A 16,395-nucleotide genomic window follows, 5' to 3' on the forward strand; every position below is an offset into this window, starting at 1 on the left:
ACCCCCTTCCCCCTGAACACCTCCACCCTGTTGTCTGTGTCTCTGTGTGACATACATTCATAAACATTTATGTATATAGGGTTTACCGTTAATCCTTCCACCTTCTTTGTTCCCGTCCCCTTACTCCCTTTCCCTCTGACAGCTGTCTGTCTGTTTCTATTTTCTCTATCAGTTTATTGTGTTCACTAGATATACCACATATGAGTGAGATCACATGGTATTTGTCTTTCTCTGCCTGGCTTATTTCACTGAGCATAACACTCCAGGCCCATCTATGCCATCGCAAAAGGTGAGACTCGCGGCCTAGCCTTCAGGAAACTTCCCTACCTAACGGCGTGATTGGCTCCCACACCCTCACCTCCATGTGCAGTCAGGCACAGTCTGCATCCCACGCAGAGATCGACTCAGAGGGCAACAGAGACCCCAGTCATGTGGCCGCATCAGGGCTCTTTCTGCTCTGGGGACCCCACTTTCTCTAACTGGCACAGCTCAGTGTAGGCTAGCTTCGTGCCCACGACTCTGACAATAACAACTGATCTGTAGCTTTCAGATATTTGTTGACTGAGTGGTTCATCTATGTACTCCTCTCCTACCAAAATGAGTGAGTCAATGCTACATTGTAGACACTTCACAGAGCATTCTGCAAGCATGCATTTTCTTCCTGACTAACCTCATGCAATAACAACAAAAAAATTTCCATCGAGTGCAGCAGGAGAGAGCGTGTCCTCTGCTCGGCCGACTCCATCCACTGACAGCGGCAGAGGAAGCACAAGGGGCCCTTGTTCTGCTGTATTTGTTCCTCATGTTCTGAGGGAAACTGCACAGGAATTGTGAACAGTTAGCAAATGGTGTAGAAGTGGCCAGAAATCTCAGGACAGCTTGTGGACAGAACCAGACGGGCCCCAGTGAAGTCAGGCTGCCGGAGTTCTGGGACAAGAATAATTAGGGAACCGAGTTTTTGCGGTGGCCCTATCTGTCCCTGTTTGCCATTGACCTTGTCTGGCTCTTTGATCCTCAGTCCCCCCCACCCCCCGCACACACAGTGCTGTGTGGCCCAAGGTGCAGCGCAAAGATCACCCAAATAGCACGTGAAAGAATCAGACATCTCCAATGGGAGCCACAAAGTCCAGTCACTGCTGCAAGATGGCCTCAGATGCGTCCCTCCCGGGGTTCACTCTCTGAGGAGTCATTCTCTGGGGCTATTCCACTGCTGTCTGCATGTCAGTCTTTGACTCAGGGAGACTCATGGAAGAAGACATAGGTTGTGGGGAACATCTCATTTCCCAGCAGGACAGACATTGTCCACAGAGCTTAACCCAACAGTGTTGAAAGTTTCAATTAAAATATGACTGCATCTTCATTTGAACCTGGCTTTCTCTCTGTCCCCTCCTCCGGCCCCTCCCCCAGGCCTCATCCAATACCACACCCTTTAGTACAGGGGTCAGGAACCTATGGCTCCCAAGACAGATGTAGCTCTTTTGATGGCTGCATTTGGCTCACAGACAAATCTTTAATAAAAAATAATAACGTTAAAAATATAAAACATTCTCATGTATTACAATCCATTCATTTCCTACCACTCATGTTCATGGTTGCGGGTGGCTGGAGCCAATCACAGCTGTCCTCCGGGATAACACCAAATTTTTATTGGATAATGCGTAACATACACAGGTGGTTGTATGGCTCTCACGGAATTACATTTTAAAATATGTGGCGTTCATGGCTCTCTCAGCCAAAGAGGTTCCTGACCTCTGCTTTAGTACCATGTGTTCGATCTCACGATTCCACCACAAATGTGACAGCTCAGAGGAAGGTGACCCAGGTGGTCCCATGCAGAACTCCTTGCTTTTGGAGCTGCGTCCCTTCTGTTTTGTATCATCTGCTCGAAAGGTGGAAATGTGGTGCCTCCCAGCTGACAGGCTCTCTGGAGACGTGTCCAAGCCTGATCTGGTCAGTTGTCCCATGAATTTTCTTCCTTCTCTAAAACTGAGGCGGGGAGGTGGGGAACCCCCTGTTTGGGTTCCAGTTGCACATCCACTTCTTCCACTTCCCCGCTGGAACGCAGTAATGAACGCGCAGTGTTCGGCTCAAACAGAGAAAAGAAGTTCCCACTTGATCTAAGGTGAAGTTGTTGCGATCACACCTGGTCCCATCACCCTCTTAGGGGGGCCTGACTCAGGGGTCCTGATGTAATAGTGCCCGGGTCCTGGTGGTGGCTGCTTCTGAGAATTTACCACACAAGACTGGGTGGGGAAGGGCAGTCTTTGTTTTTGTTTTTTGTTTTTTGCAAATAACCAACTCCCTCTCTCTCACTCTCTCTCTCACTCTCTCCCTCTCCCTCTCTGTCTCTTCCTCTCTCTCACTCTCTCTCACTCTCTCTCTCCCTCTCTCTCTCTCTCCCTCTCCCTCTCTGTCTCTCCCTCTATGTCTCTCCCTCCCTCTCCCTTTCTCCCTCTCTCCCTTTCTCCCCTTCTCTCTCTCTCCCTCTCTCTCTCTCTCTCCCTCTCTCCCTCTCCCTCTCTGTCTCTCCCTCTATGTCTCTCCCTCCCTCTCCCTCTCTGTCTCTCTCTCCCTCTCCCTCTCTGTCTCTCTCTCCCTCTCTCTCTCCCCCCCTCCCTCTCCCTCCCCTTCTACAATGGTGTCTCCCTTGCTCCCCTAGGAGAGGGCACAGGCCTGAGAACCTGTAATGACACTGCCCCCACTTCCACTCAGCTCACACTCCAACCCGGGCACAAGTTAGACCAACTGACCCCTAAAGTCCTTTCCAACTTGAAACTTTTTCATACACTGAAGAAATTTCTGCAAGTGCAGCCTCGTGGGATTCCCCACCTCCTCATGATTGACACTCAGCCAGGCTGACTGGCCTCACACAGTAACAAAATCAGGTGTCTGTGATCACCTGCAAACCTACATCTTCTCATTCGGGGCTGAGACAGATGACATCTATGCTTGTATCTCTCTGTCTTCCCTACTTTATTTGTTCTTCCCCAGAGAAAGGATCCACCAAGCAAACAAACAAAAAGGTAAAATATATATGTTATAAGCAGATTCAGTTGGATTTATCCACCCCTACCCACAAAAGTAAATGGGTAGGAATGCAGGGTCCAATCTTCGGAGACTTAAACCCACAGGGTTTAGTGGTTCTCACCAGAGGCAATCTTGCCCCCAGGGGACATTTGGCAATGTCTGGGAACATCTTTGGTTGTCACAAATGGAGAGAGCAGCTATTAGCATCTAATGGGTAAAGACCAGAAATGCTGCTACACATCCTCAGAAGCATAGGATCCATGGTACAGAAGGATCCAGCCCAGAGTGTCCATGTCAACGTCGAGAAACCCTGGTTGAGATTTGTGAATGGTTCTGGAAACACAGAGCCATTATTTTTCCAGACAAAAGCGAAAATCATGTAGCCCCATTAATAAATAGTGGACTCATGAAGTCAGGCAGCTGCAGAAATAACAGCAGTCAGTTTAAAGGGACAGCGTGCATTTAAGTGCAAAGGCTGAACAGGGGTGGTTTTTGCGTCTTCCTTGAGTGGAGGTTGGCCCTGCTGGACCCCAGTGAAGGATGCTGCTGCCACCTAGGGCTTGAGGAGGGATCCTCTCTTAGAGGCACCCATCCAGGCACGAGCCGCAGGGTCTGCAGTAGGCAGCCACATACATCCCTGGCCCCAGAAAGGAAAACACTTCGGGTTGGAGGGCAGGCCATTGTTTACAACTTTTTAAATACATATATACATATATGACTCAGAGCCTGTAATGCTTTCGGTTAATTTGTTTCTCCATTTCTCGTGCGTGGGATGAACCAGAAGGTCCAGGTTCCTGATAAGGGTGATAGGTGTTTGACGGCTCCTTTGTTCTCAGAGTCAACTGGGGACAAGGGAAGGTGAACCAATGGCCCAGGACTCTCTGGTAGGACCTGTCTTTCCGCTCACCCTTTCCTCAGGATCACACCAAGACAAGGGTAAGTTCTAGGTAAATATAAATCAAGGGAATTCCTTTGCTTTTAAAAACTATGAAAGGTTATGAATTCACTTGACTCTAATGAGTGGGGTGTGAGAGCTCTTAGAAGAGTGGAAAGAGGTACTTGCTCCCCTTTCCCTGGAGATCCCGGGGAAGCTGGACCTCCGACTGGAGGGGTACAGATCTCCCAGAGCAGGAGCTCCCTTCCCAGTCTTCCTGAGGGTCCTCCTCGGACTTTATCATGCTGGCGGGGGTGGGGGGGGTGCTGAACCAAGACTGGATTTTGCGTGCCAGACATAGATAGCTTTCAATGTCTTCAGCATAAGGATTCTTAAACATCCTAAAGCAGTAAGAAAGCTGACTGGGATCTTCACCACCTGCCTTTCGCATAGGTTCTGAACTCTATTCCCATGTTTTAGACAGAGATAGTTTTTTTGCTTTTGAAGATTAAGGCGTTTTTGTCCTAACCCCCCCACCCCCCCCACCCCAAGCCTCTCGCTCCCAAACCAGCTCACAATTCAGGAGAGAGGCAGGAAATGAGATGGCCCCACCCCCTTCCTGTTTTACCTCCAACTCTGCTGGGGCCCTGCAAGTACCACGCCCACAGTTTAGTCTTCTCAGGGAAAGCCTGAGGGAAAGTATCATGAGATTAAGAGCAAACTCGTGTTGTAACCAGGACATCATTCCATAATTGGCCAAAAGGAAGAATTATCTGATCATCTTTTACAGACCACAAATGAGTGGATGCACGAGTGGATGGATAGATGGATGGATGGATGGATGGATGGATGGATGGATGGATGGATGGATGAATGATCATCGGATGGGCAGACAGACAGACGGATGGATGAATGGATGGATGGATGGGTGATTGATGGATAGATGGACAAATGGATGGATGATTGATAGACAGATGGACAAATGGATGGATGGATGATGGATGGATGCATGGATGAGCCAAAGGGAGATACTTAAGGCACAAAATTTTCATTAAAATTTTAGCATTTCCATGAAGTTCCTACCGCCCAATTCTCTTAAATAAAGAACATCACAAGAAATCCTTTCTTAAACAAATGCAAGGTGTTGTTATTTAGGATAAATACTGTACTGAATATTTACATTATATTAGATATTAACGTGTTTGGTTTGCACCCAAAACATCACCTAATTACCGACCATAGAGAGTTATTGTGAAAATCAAGTGAGGTAAGGCAAAGAAATCTCTTAAATGTTCATAAAAGGATGCTATGCATATATAAGATGTCATTGTTGTTATCAAATACAGTAAAACTAAATTGAAGCAACTCATATCACAGTCAGTTTTCCTGACAGCCTGTCTCCATAGACACAGAATCTTATTTCTTCAAAGATCACAGATTCTGCCCCCCCCCAAAAAAACAGAAACATGATTTCACAAGTGGACAGCATAGTTTGAAACCGGGACTGTCCCCCACCCAATTTCAGGAAATATGGTCCTGGTATCTAATCCAACTCATTAAATTCTCTTATCTTAAGGAAAGGGCCCTTAAAGAATATATGCTGGAAGTTTATTTACTGTTTGTATTTTATATGACATGGGGGCAATGTTTCTGAGCTGCTGACATATAAGGAAAACCATATCCAAAGCTCATATTTACAAGGTCTCAACTAGGCAGAAAAAATATGTGAAAGTAATAGAAGTGATTATCTCTAGAGGGTGAGATTACCTATTTTTTCTGCTTTACTGAGGGTACAACCCTTTTTACTCTTTGGAGTTTTATCCAAATTTATATGCATATTTTAAAGTTATTTAGTTATAAACAGTTCATAATTTTAAGAAAATGAATTTTTCTGACCCATTTCTTTCTTCCACCAATTTCTCTCCTCAGAGAAATTATACCAATTCTTTCGACAAAAGTAGGAGATACATTTTTGAGACTTCCTTGTCTGAAAAGGCTTTTATTGTTCCCTCACATGAATTGGGAGACTGGCTGGGTATAAAACTCTAGGTTGGACATCATTTTCCCTCAGAATTCCCCATGTTTCTATTGAGAAAACATCTGACATTTGATTCTTTGATTGTAATCTGGTGGGGTCTTTTTTATTTCTACTTAAATCTTTTGGGATCTTTTCTCTATACCAGTATTCTAAAATTTCACAATGACATAGGTTGTGATGTGGGTCTTCTCAGCCAATTGTTAAGTTTAACAATTCAATCTAGAAATTTGGTAACTTCTAGTTCTGGAAATTTTTCTTAATTCATTTCTTTTATAATATCCTGCCTTATGTGTTTTCTCTCTCTCTCTCTCTCTCTCTCTCTCTCTCTCTGTACTTGCTATTAGTTGAGTATCACACCTGTTTGATTAATTTTCTAATTTTTAAAAATTTACTCTCTCGTTCTGGCCAGTTGGCCCAGTGGTAGAGCATTGGCCCAACATGTGGATGTCCTGGGTTCGATTCCTGGCTAAGGCACACAGGAGAAGCACCCATCTGCTTCTCCACCCCTTCCCACAGCTCCAAGGCTCCATTGGAGCAGAGTTGGCCCAGGTGCTGAGGATGGCTCCATGGTGTCCACCTCAGATGCTAGAATAGCTCCAGTTGTAATGGAGTAATGCCCCAGATGGGCAGGGCATTGCTCCCTGGTGGGCATGCTGGGTGGGTCCTGGTCGGGTGCATGTGAGAGTCTGTCTCTCTGCCTCCCGGCTTCTCACTTCAGAAAAATACAAAAAAAAAATTTTTTTTACTTTCTCCTATTTTTTCTGTCCCTGTATTATTTTATCATACTTTCTGAGAGTTTCCATCAACTTTATTCTCCAACTGTGCTACTGAAATTTTTATTTGTATCATCTTGGTTTTAGGTTCTAAGAGCTCTTCTTGGTGCTTTGAATATTTCTTTGTGTTTTATTCAGTTCTTACTTTATAGCTGCAATATCGCCATTCATCTCTCTGATGATATTTAAAGTTTTAATTTTTTTAGGCCTTTCTTTCTTCTGTTTCTTATATTTTCTCTGCTACTCTCACATTCCCTTTATTTTGTTCTCCTTTTGGAGTCTGTCTCTCATGTTAGAAGCTGTCATCAGATGGCTGGCATGCTTGGCCATCAGTCACGCGGAAGAATGAGGCAGGGAAAGGCTGACTAGAAGCCCTGTGTGCTGGACGTGACAGGCTCCCTGTGGATGATGGAGAGCTCCCTAATGACAGCATCTGTGGTCCTTTCCTCCTCTTGCCTGCGGAGTGGGGGCAGCTGGAGTCTTGCTTGGAAGCCAGTCTGGGAAAGGGGCGTGTATCTCTCTGCACACTGTGTGGACTTTCCCTCAGTCCCGCTGTGGGGTCCCGTCCTCTACGGGGTGTCTCTGCACAGTAGAGATTAGCTCAGACACTGTCGGTACACAGAAAAATGATGTCAGGGTGCTGGAGAAGCCGCATTGATTCTCATGCAGTGAACCCTAGGCATGGGAGAACAGAATGGGGAGCAGATTACAAATCTCAGCAGAAAAGGAGAAGCTTTCAAATCAGGTGCTGCACTGACAGCAGGAACCATTTTACCTACATCTTGAAAGTGAAAAAGCAAGCGCCCGCACCTGGGTTTCCATCCCACTGAGGCGACAGCCCAGACCTGCGTGGCTCTTGATGGCTGGCAGACTGTGTCACCCCGTGACACCTCAGGGCAGCCACCTGTCTGCATCTTACTTCTGCCTGCACGGTGTCAGGTCCCTGCAGCCCTGCCCCATGGACGTGTCACCAGCATTGCCACCTGGTTACTTCTCTGACTTCTCATTACCAGCCACCAGAGGCCACCAGCCTCGATGGTCCGAGTTATTTCCTCGGATCAGTTAGTTTTATTAGTGCTTTCTGTATGTTTTGAGTTCTCTGCCCCAATCCACAATCTTGTTGTTTGTTTTTGTTTGCCTTTTATTTTCAGTGTGCAAGTGTGCAAACTGAACTTTTTCAGGAATTCCCAACCTTATCATGTCTTAGAGTAAACTGTTTGCAAAAACGATCACACATTTTCCTCCCTCTACATCCACAGCCTTGTGCAGCAGACAGAACTGGGCAGCTCTGCCCATCAGGAAGTGGACTCGACCTCCTGCCCTTCAGTCTGAGCTGCCTCGTAATGGGCTTTGCCCAGGTGAAAGCGTGGAAGAGACAGTGTGTCATTTCTACATCTAGGCCTCAGCAGTTCTTGCGTGCTCTGACTCGCTCTCGGCACCCCGCCCACCCCAGGTGACAAGCCAGGACTTCACCCTCTGGAGGAGGAAGGGCCCACCGTTGGGACAAGAAATGAGCCAGCCCAGCTTTTAGCTGAAGCCGCAGAAACAGGGGCCAGGACGGGGAGGGCATCTTGGCTCTGCCTGCTTTTGATCCATATTTTTAGCTAATTTTCCTGTTTCTGACCCCAGTGTGCCCCAAGTTTTAGCAATCTGGGGGTCTCAGGTAACTGAGCCTTTCTGGGACCCATCAATATGAGCACGACTGCTTCGGGGACACCTAGGCAATGTGGGTCAAAGGTGCAAACAGTGGGTCAAAGTTGCACATGGTGAGGTCAAAGGTACACACAGTGAGGTCAAGGGTGCACACAGTGAGGTCAAAATTACAAACAAAACCTCTCAGTCCTCCACCTTGAGAGCAGGAAAGCACCACATAGAAGTAAGTCACCTCTGGTCATGTATTTTCTACACTTGTATGTCGTCTAAATCAATGAGTTCCGAAAAACAATTCGGCTTCCACCTCCACTCAGTGTGCGGCCACCCCAGCAGCAGGGTGACCAACTGCTGCCTCACTATGGAATGCACACCCCTCAGGATTGGCTCCAGGGTCTCTCATGGTTATCCATCTCCCTTTGGCCATCCCGTGTCTCCTTTTCTGAGTGCTAGACACCTGCCCAGTACATAGGCTTTGCTTAGTCCCCATTAGGACACTTTCCAGGGACAGTCTGCCCAGGCCTGTCACCCTCTTGCACAGTGAGTAGGCACAGTTAGACAGAGCCAAGCAGGCACCCCAGAGAGTCATGGGAAAGGCAAAATCGCTGCAAATAGAGAGAGAGAATAAAATGATTGAGTCAAAAATGACCTCCGAATTAGAAAATTGAGGGATTCTGAAAACGTTGAGGCCAATGACGTAATCAGAGCCCCATGGAGAAGCTGATGAATTTAGTTAGCATTGGGCATGTTAGCTTAAAGCTTATACCACGCTGACATGTTAACATAGTCCAATCGATGAAATAGTTGTTTAAAAATTAGCATTGGCAGTACAGGCCAGTAGTCAGTGATTAGACAATGATTATCAAGGGGCCCTGTTATCGGCACTTGTGGGAAACAGGATGAGAGTGAGCTGGAGAGTGAGCTTGAGGACGTCACCATGGACACACCCAATATAACACACCAAGGGGCAAGCACAACAGACATATGAGCTAAGTGCTCTGGGGCTTGAAAGGTGCAGGAGGCTAATTCCCCCTTGGGCAGATGAGGAGGCTTCACTGGGGAGCCGGTGCGCGTCTGAGATGGCCAGAACCCCCAAGGACAGCGAAGGCAGGCAGGACATCCCTGGTGAGGTGAGCCATGTCAGCAGGTCCAGGGAACTGGAATAGCAATTAGCCTGGGGGACCGGATGGGGCAGGAGAGGATGGCAAATGTCGGGCGAGGGAAGTAGATTGGAGCCAGATATTAGAAGGCCTGAAGGGCCATGCTAAGCCACACGGACCTTGTCTAACAGTGGACCGGAGTCTTCAAAGGTTTCAGAGCAAGGAGTAGCTGGTTCCTGTGTGAATCACACACTGATCTGCTGTTTCCATAAATGAATGTTTGGTCTGCATAAAATAAATGAAAGTTTGCTTTCAGCCTCTCCCTCGTCACTACAGTGGATCCTTGAACAGCATGGGTTTGAACTGAGCAGGTCCATTTATGCACAGATATGTTTTAATAAATACTATCAATGCATTTTCCCTCCCTTATGATTTTTTTTTTTTTTTTTTTTTTTTTTTGTATTTTTCCGAAGCTAGAAACAGGGAGAGACAGTCAGACAGACTCCTGCATGCGCCTGACCAGGATCCACCCGGCACGCCCACCAGGGGCGACGCTCGGCCCACCAGGGGGCGATACTCTGCCGCGACCAGAGCCACTCCAGCGCCTGGGGCAGAGGCCAAGGAGCCATCCCCAGCGCCCGGGCCATCTTTGCTCCAATGGAGCCTTGGCTGCGGGAGGGGAAGAGAGAGACAGAGAGGAAGGAGAGAGGGAGGGGTGGAGAAGCAGATGGGCGCCTCTCCTATGTGCCCTGGCCGGGAATCGAACCAGGGACTTCTGCACGCCAGGCCGACGCTCTACCACTGAGCCAACCAGCCAGGGCCCCTTATGATTTTCTTAACATTTTTCCTTAGCTTACTTTATTGCAATACAGTATATTATATATATAATATATAAAACATATATATATATCATATATATAACATATATCTATGACAGAATATGTGTTAATCAATTGTTGATGTTATCAGTAAGGCTTCTGGTCCACAGTAGGCAATTAGTAGTTAAGTTTTGGGGGAGTCAAAGTTATACACAGATTTTTGAGTGCATGGGGGTGGGTGTTGGACCCCCCTGACTTTCTTTGGCAAATCTAGCCCTGGTGTTAAAATTTCTGAATTCTTGTGCATGTTTTTATGTTCTGTACAATACTTTTAATTTAATTAAACATTTATCTCATCTGAAGCTCTTCTTCCCTCTCTCCTTTCTGGTTGGAACTAAAAATATCATTGCTGTTAACCAGGGATATCAACAAAAGAATTCTTCCCCTTCAATCTTAACATCACAGCCCAAGTCAGGGGCTCCCCTCGTCTGACCCAAATACAAACTCTTATATGAGAGCATCTTTGGGTCCTTCTTCAGAGAACTCATAGCTTCAGAAGGAAAAGATCTGAAGAAGTCAAAAATGCATCCATTTGCCTCACGAAGGTAGTCTTCCTGCCTTCCAGAGGAAAAATGTCGCAGAATGTGGTAAGTCATTTAAAAAACCCAGGGCAGTCTCTTTCAACCTGTCCAACCGGAGCAGGGGAACATTCCAGGGGCCAGACCTCTGAACGCTCCCCTCAAAGCGGGCGACAGACGGTTCACCAGAAAACTGAGCAGCCATTCATGATCTTCTCGGCAACTTTCTTTTAATTGTGTAGTTAAAAGTGTTCCTTCTGGAACACAGACCCGTTCCTCCACACCCCGTCCTCAGCAAAGCAGTGGAGAACAGAGCTCCCTCCCTGCCCTCCCATTTTCTTTTTGTTTGTTTGTTTGTTGTTTGGTGGGTTTGTTTTTATTGTTTTTTTTACAATTCTATGATACATCATCTGCACACTGTATGGTATGTTCACCTCCCCAAGTCAAGTCTCCTTCCATCACCATTTATCCCCCTTTACCCTCTTCTACCTCCCCTCACCCCCTTTTCCCTCTGGTAACCAATCACATTCCTTTTTGTCTCTAAAGACTGCGTGTCACATCTGGACATTTCTCATGTAACTAAAGCTATTCAGCCACACAGTGTGTTTCCATCCTGTAGATATCAAGTCATCCCCAAAGCAAGACAGGACTGTCAGACACCGGCATCCACTTGACCTTGTCCCACCCCAGACCTTCAAGTGGTGCTTCTTCAGGTTCTCGGGACACAGGAAACTCACGTGCCCATGGGGAGTGTGACAGAGCAGGGCGGGGACAGCCTACAGGATGGGGCAGGGAACTGGGAGGGGATGCACACCCCTTCCATGCAGCCACCGTTGGGCATGAGGTCCAGTGTTGCTTGATCTTCCTCGTTTTTCAAGATAAGCGGGAGTTCAGGCATCAACTTATTTTGCAAATATTCAAAATGAAGAATGAAAAGAAATCTGTGGGACACTGTAAACCGGGGCCCCAGCCTGCCAACTCTACCCCAGCCAGGTAGGCCCCCAAGAACAGTCTAGAATCTACAACACACGCAGAGCCGTCTTCCAGGGGCTTCTTGGGGGCCGTCTTTCCTGGACTTGGTCAGTGACTCTACAGGACGGAAAACCAGCACAGACAGTTTTGGTGCTGCCTCTGCTGCCCTTGCCATCACCTGGGTCTTAAATTATTAATGACAAGAACTTAAGCTTTATTTGAAAACTACATAATTGATGAAAATTTTCTCTGGGAACAACAAAATTAAAACAGAAGCCTTGTAGGGGGCCTTTTAACAAAGTCATATGTCAGCTTTCCTCTCAGGGTGATCACTGTGCCCTGGGACCCAGAACCAAACAAGTCTAGACTCCAAGGCGGTTCTAAGAACCCACCAGTAAACCTAGAGTCTGAGGGTCATGCCCAGTGCCACCCAGACTTCCCCACGGGCCTGGCTTTGTTTTATGTCCCAGACTGGGAACGCACACTCATCGGGACTGGTGCTACTCGCATGCATCTTCCCCACAGTTTTGTAGGATGTTCGTGTGGTTTGTTACAAGTCTAAAGAAAAGAAAAAGGCATTCCCTGAAGCAGCATCCGGCTAAAGTCAAATGTCGTAGGAATGGAAAGCCTGGCTGTGCTCCATGGAAGGAAGAACATAAAACCATTCCATTGAAGGTCGGAGGGTGAGTTCTTTCCTTCTGTCCAAGGAGGAATTGATTTTGCAGTTACAGGAAAATTTAGGGGAAAGGACAGTCCTAGTAGGGTGGGAAAAAAGCAAAACTATCAATTTTGTAGTAAAACACACGTTCTATCATGACTGATGATTCTTAGCAAGAAGGTGTTGAAGGCACGTTACTGGGGACAACATGGGAGAAATCCACAGAAAGGTAATTCTGTGTCAAGCCATAAATGAAGAAGACACTGGATACCTACAGCTCCCCTTGCGGGCAAGGACACTGACTGGTTCCCCTGACCTTGACCCAAAGGTCACATTTCTGTCCAGTTCTGTGGGGTGGCTGCCTCTTCTTACAAAGTGAACATTGTTGAACGAAGGAATGAACCAAGATGAAGGTGATTTGGGAGAACTCCTGTGTGTGTGTGTGGCGGGGGAGGGGAAGGCATGAAAATTTGCTTTGCTCTTTAGAAGAGCAGGCATGTCCTATTTACTACCGAGCATGTATGGAAACAAAGAAATGAACTTTCTTCATCATTGGTCCTCTGTACACATCACTACATTTTAAACGTCCTCCATGTGGTCATGGTGCATATTTTATACAGTTGTCTACATTCTCAGTTTAAAAATAAAATCCAAACAAAACTGTCCCCATGAAACAAGCCAGGTACAATATATCCTAAAAATCAAAGTGAGGCTAATATGATTCCAATGGTGCAGATTCTCGTAACGACTCATGTTATAATTCAGTATATGCACCTTGAAGGTCAGAGTGTTTTAAAGATATTATACAATATTTCAAAATGCATCTTATCCCTTCATCTTGTTCATTGTGATATAACTCAAGCGTGGTTGCAAATAAATAAAATTTTTAAAATTGGCATCATTTTAACCAATCATTCATGCACCGGAGTTGGACCTTCAGCTTCTTTGTTATCATCTCAATATGGACCCAGGAGTCCTAGTTCCGTGAACACCTTCTCAGCATGGTAGGGCTCAGTGACATTTTGGCTATTAGAAATTTACTTCAGGAATGAAAACTCTGCAGCAGTGTACTAACATTGAGTGTTTTCTTGCTTTTGCTTGAGCTTTGATGGGTGAGAAGTCTATGACATGTCCCTAAATTTCACACAACACCAGTGCCGTACAACTCCAGGTGTTAGACATCCTTGCTCACTCACTATTTTTATTTATCAAAGTGGTTTTCTGTCATGATGACATCCAGGGGTTGGGGGAGTTAGAAATGTAATAGTAAAAATGATCATAATAAAGAGAAGTCTGGCCTGACCAGGTTGGTGGCGCAGTGGATAGAGCATCATACTGGGACACGGAGGACCCAGGTTTGAAACCCCAAGATCACGAGCTTGAGGCCAAAGGTCACTGGCTTAAAGTCCAAGGTCATTGGCTTGATCCCAAGGTCACTAGCTTGAGCAAGGGGTCACTCGCTCTGCTGCAGCCCCTGGTCAAGGCACATATGAGAAAGCAATCAGTGAACAACTAAGGTGCTGCAACGAAGAATTGATGCTTCTCATCTCTCTCCCTTCTTGTCTGTCTGTCCCTATCTGTCCCTCTCTCTGTCTCTGTCACACACACACACACACACACACACACACACACACACACACACACACACACAAAACAACTCTGTGGAGTTCAACTCCTCGTAGAACAATAGAACAGGATAAGAAGTTAAAGCTCTGATGGAAAAGGGGGCCCAGAAGGTGAGCTGAGATGAGGTAAGATGAGGTAGTCCCAGCCCGGTCACCACACCCACAAGCTGCCTCTCTTCCTGCCTGACACCCCCATCACCGCCCCCTCCTCGTAACCCTGAGACCATGCAGGAACCAGGCGTGGGCTGCCTAATTACAGGAACCTGAAATGCGGCCAAGTGGTAGCCAATTTTCTCTGTATGAGAAAGGTCGCCGAAGGATTTATGGAATCACCATCATCATCATTAACACCTCAAAGGCAACGCTGCCCAGAAATTCTGAGCCGGGGCGGGAACAGATGTCGTAGCGGCGGCCGTACCTTTAAATCCCGGGCACCCCAGCTCAGGTTCCCCGTCTGCAGCCTGCTCTTTCTCTCACACACACCAGCATCCGGCAGTCACTCTGCGCTTCACGTCTGTTCACCTGTCTGGAAGAGTCTGGCCAGCGCCATGACGGATGACGAGCTGTCCGCCTTGGTGGTGGATAATGGCTCAGGAGTGTGCAAGGCAGGCTTTGGTGGTGATGACGCCCCCCGGGCTGTGTTCCCCTCCATGGTGGGGCGTCCCCGGCACCAGGGGGTCATGGTGGGCATGGGCCAGAAGGACTGCTACGTGGGTGATGAGGCCCAGAGCAAGAGGGGCATCCTGACCCTCAAGTACCCCATTGAGCACGGGGTGGTCACCAACTGGGACGACATGGAGAAGATCTGGCACCACACCTTCTACAATGAGCTCCGTGTGGCACCCGATGAGCATCCTATCCTCCTCACAGAGGCCCCCCTGAACCCCAAGATCAACCGTGAGAAGATGACCCAGATTATGTTCGAGGCCTTCAACACCCCGGCCATGTACGTGGCCATTCAGGCTGTGCTGTCCCTCTACGCCTCTGGGCGAACCACGGGCATCGTGATGGACTCTGGGGACGGGGTCACCCACACTGTGCCCATCTATGAGGGGTATGCCCTGCCCCACGCCATCCTGCGCCTGGACCTGGCTGGCCGGGACCTGACAGATTACCTCATGAAGATCCTCACAGAGCGCGGCTACAACTTCACCACCACCGCCGAGCGGGAGATCGTCCGCGATGTCAAGGAGAAGCTGTGTTACGTGGCCCTGGACTTCGAGCAGGAAATGGTCAGTGCTGCTGCGTCCTCCTCGCTGGAGAGGAGCTATGAGCTTCCTGACGGGCAGATGATCACCATCGGGAACGAACGCTTCCGATGCCCAGAGGCCATTTTCCAGCCTGCCTTCTTGGGCATTGAGTCCAGGGGGATCCACGAGACAGCCTTCAACTCCATCATGAAGTGCGACGTGGACATCCGCAAGGACCTGTACGCCAACACGGTGCTGTCGGGGGGCAGCACCATGTACCCAGGCATCGCGGACCGGATGCAGAAGGAGGTCGCCACCCTGGCCCCCGGCTCCATGAAAATCAAGATCATTGCCCCCCCGGAGCGGAAGTACTCGGTGTGGATCGGGGGCTCCATCCTGGCCTCACTGTCCACCTTCCAGCAGATGTGGATCAGCAAGCAGGAGTACGACGAGGCCGGCCCCCCCATCGTGCACAGGAAGTGCTTCTGAACGAGCTTCCACATGTGTGGGTCACTTTTCCCCTCTCCCTGGCCATCGCCATGGCAATGCCTTTAATCCACTGTCAGTTGAGTCGAGGTATCCGTTCGCTCTCCATCCGAGTCTGTGGGGTCCCTGCCTGGCCGACCACTTCTCAACCTCTACCAACTTCAGAATTCAAGGAAAACAAGCGGTGAGCCATGGAATCATGAGACACGTTCTTTCAGAAGGCAGAGCTAGACTCTCCGAGCCTGATAAATTTGTTCTTACAGAACATATGTGACCAGAGCAGGCTCTTCACCCCTGTAAAAAAATGTGCTTTGCTAACTAGTATTTTTGTTCTATTTTGCTTCTTTGTATAAAGATAGCGAATTATATGGGTCAATCACATCTATCGACACATAAGCACCAGGGAAATGAAGTATCTTAAAATATACTGATAAATCTGGTCACTGTTTGAGTGGCTCCATATTTTACATATTTTTCTTATTAAACAAGCCCAATGAAACAGCAAGATCCCATTAATGTTTCTAAATCAACTAAATTTTCGGATCAGACACACAGTTTAATGTCTTATTTATTGAATGTCATTCTGCTTATCAGGTGCAAAACTAT

At 47.6% G+C, this 16,395-nt stretch overlaps 1 protein-coding gene across 1 annotated transcript; it reads left to right on the top strand.

Annotated features, from left to right (window-relative positions):
- The first annotated feature begins 14,661 nt into the window (after positions 1-14,661).
- ACTBL2 (actin beta like 2) lies at positions 14,662-15,792 on the top strand. The gene has a single exon (XM_066360827.1). The coding sequence runs from the start codon at positions 14,662-14,664 to the stop codon at positions 15,790-15,792; it is 1,131 nt and encodes a 376-aa protein (XP_066216924.1).
- The last annotated feature ends 603 nt before the right edge of the window (positions 15,793-16,395 follow it).

The sequence above is a fragment of the Saccopteryx leptura genome, chromosome 1 (assembly GCF_036850995.1).
Source record: "Saccopteryx leptura isolate mSacLep1 chromosome 1, mSacLep1_pri_phased_curated, whole genome shotgun sequence".
In the NCBI taxonomy this organism is placed as follows: domain Eukaryota; kingdom Metazoa; phylum Chordata; class Mammalia; order Chiroptera; family Emballonuridae; genus Saccopteryx; species Saccopteryx leptura.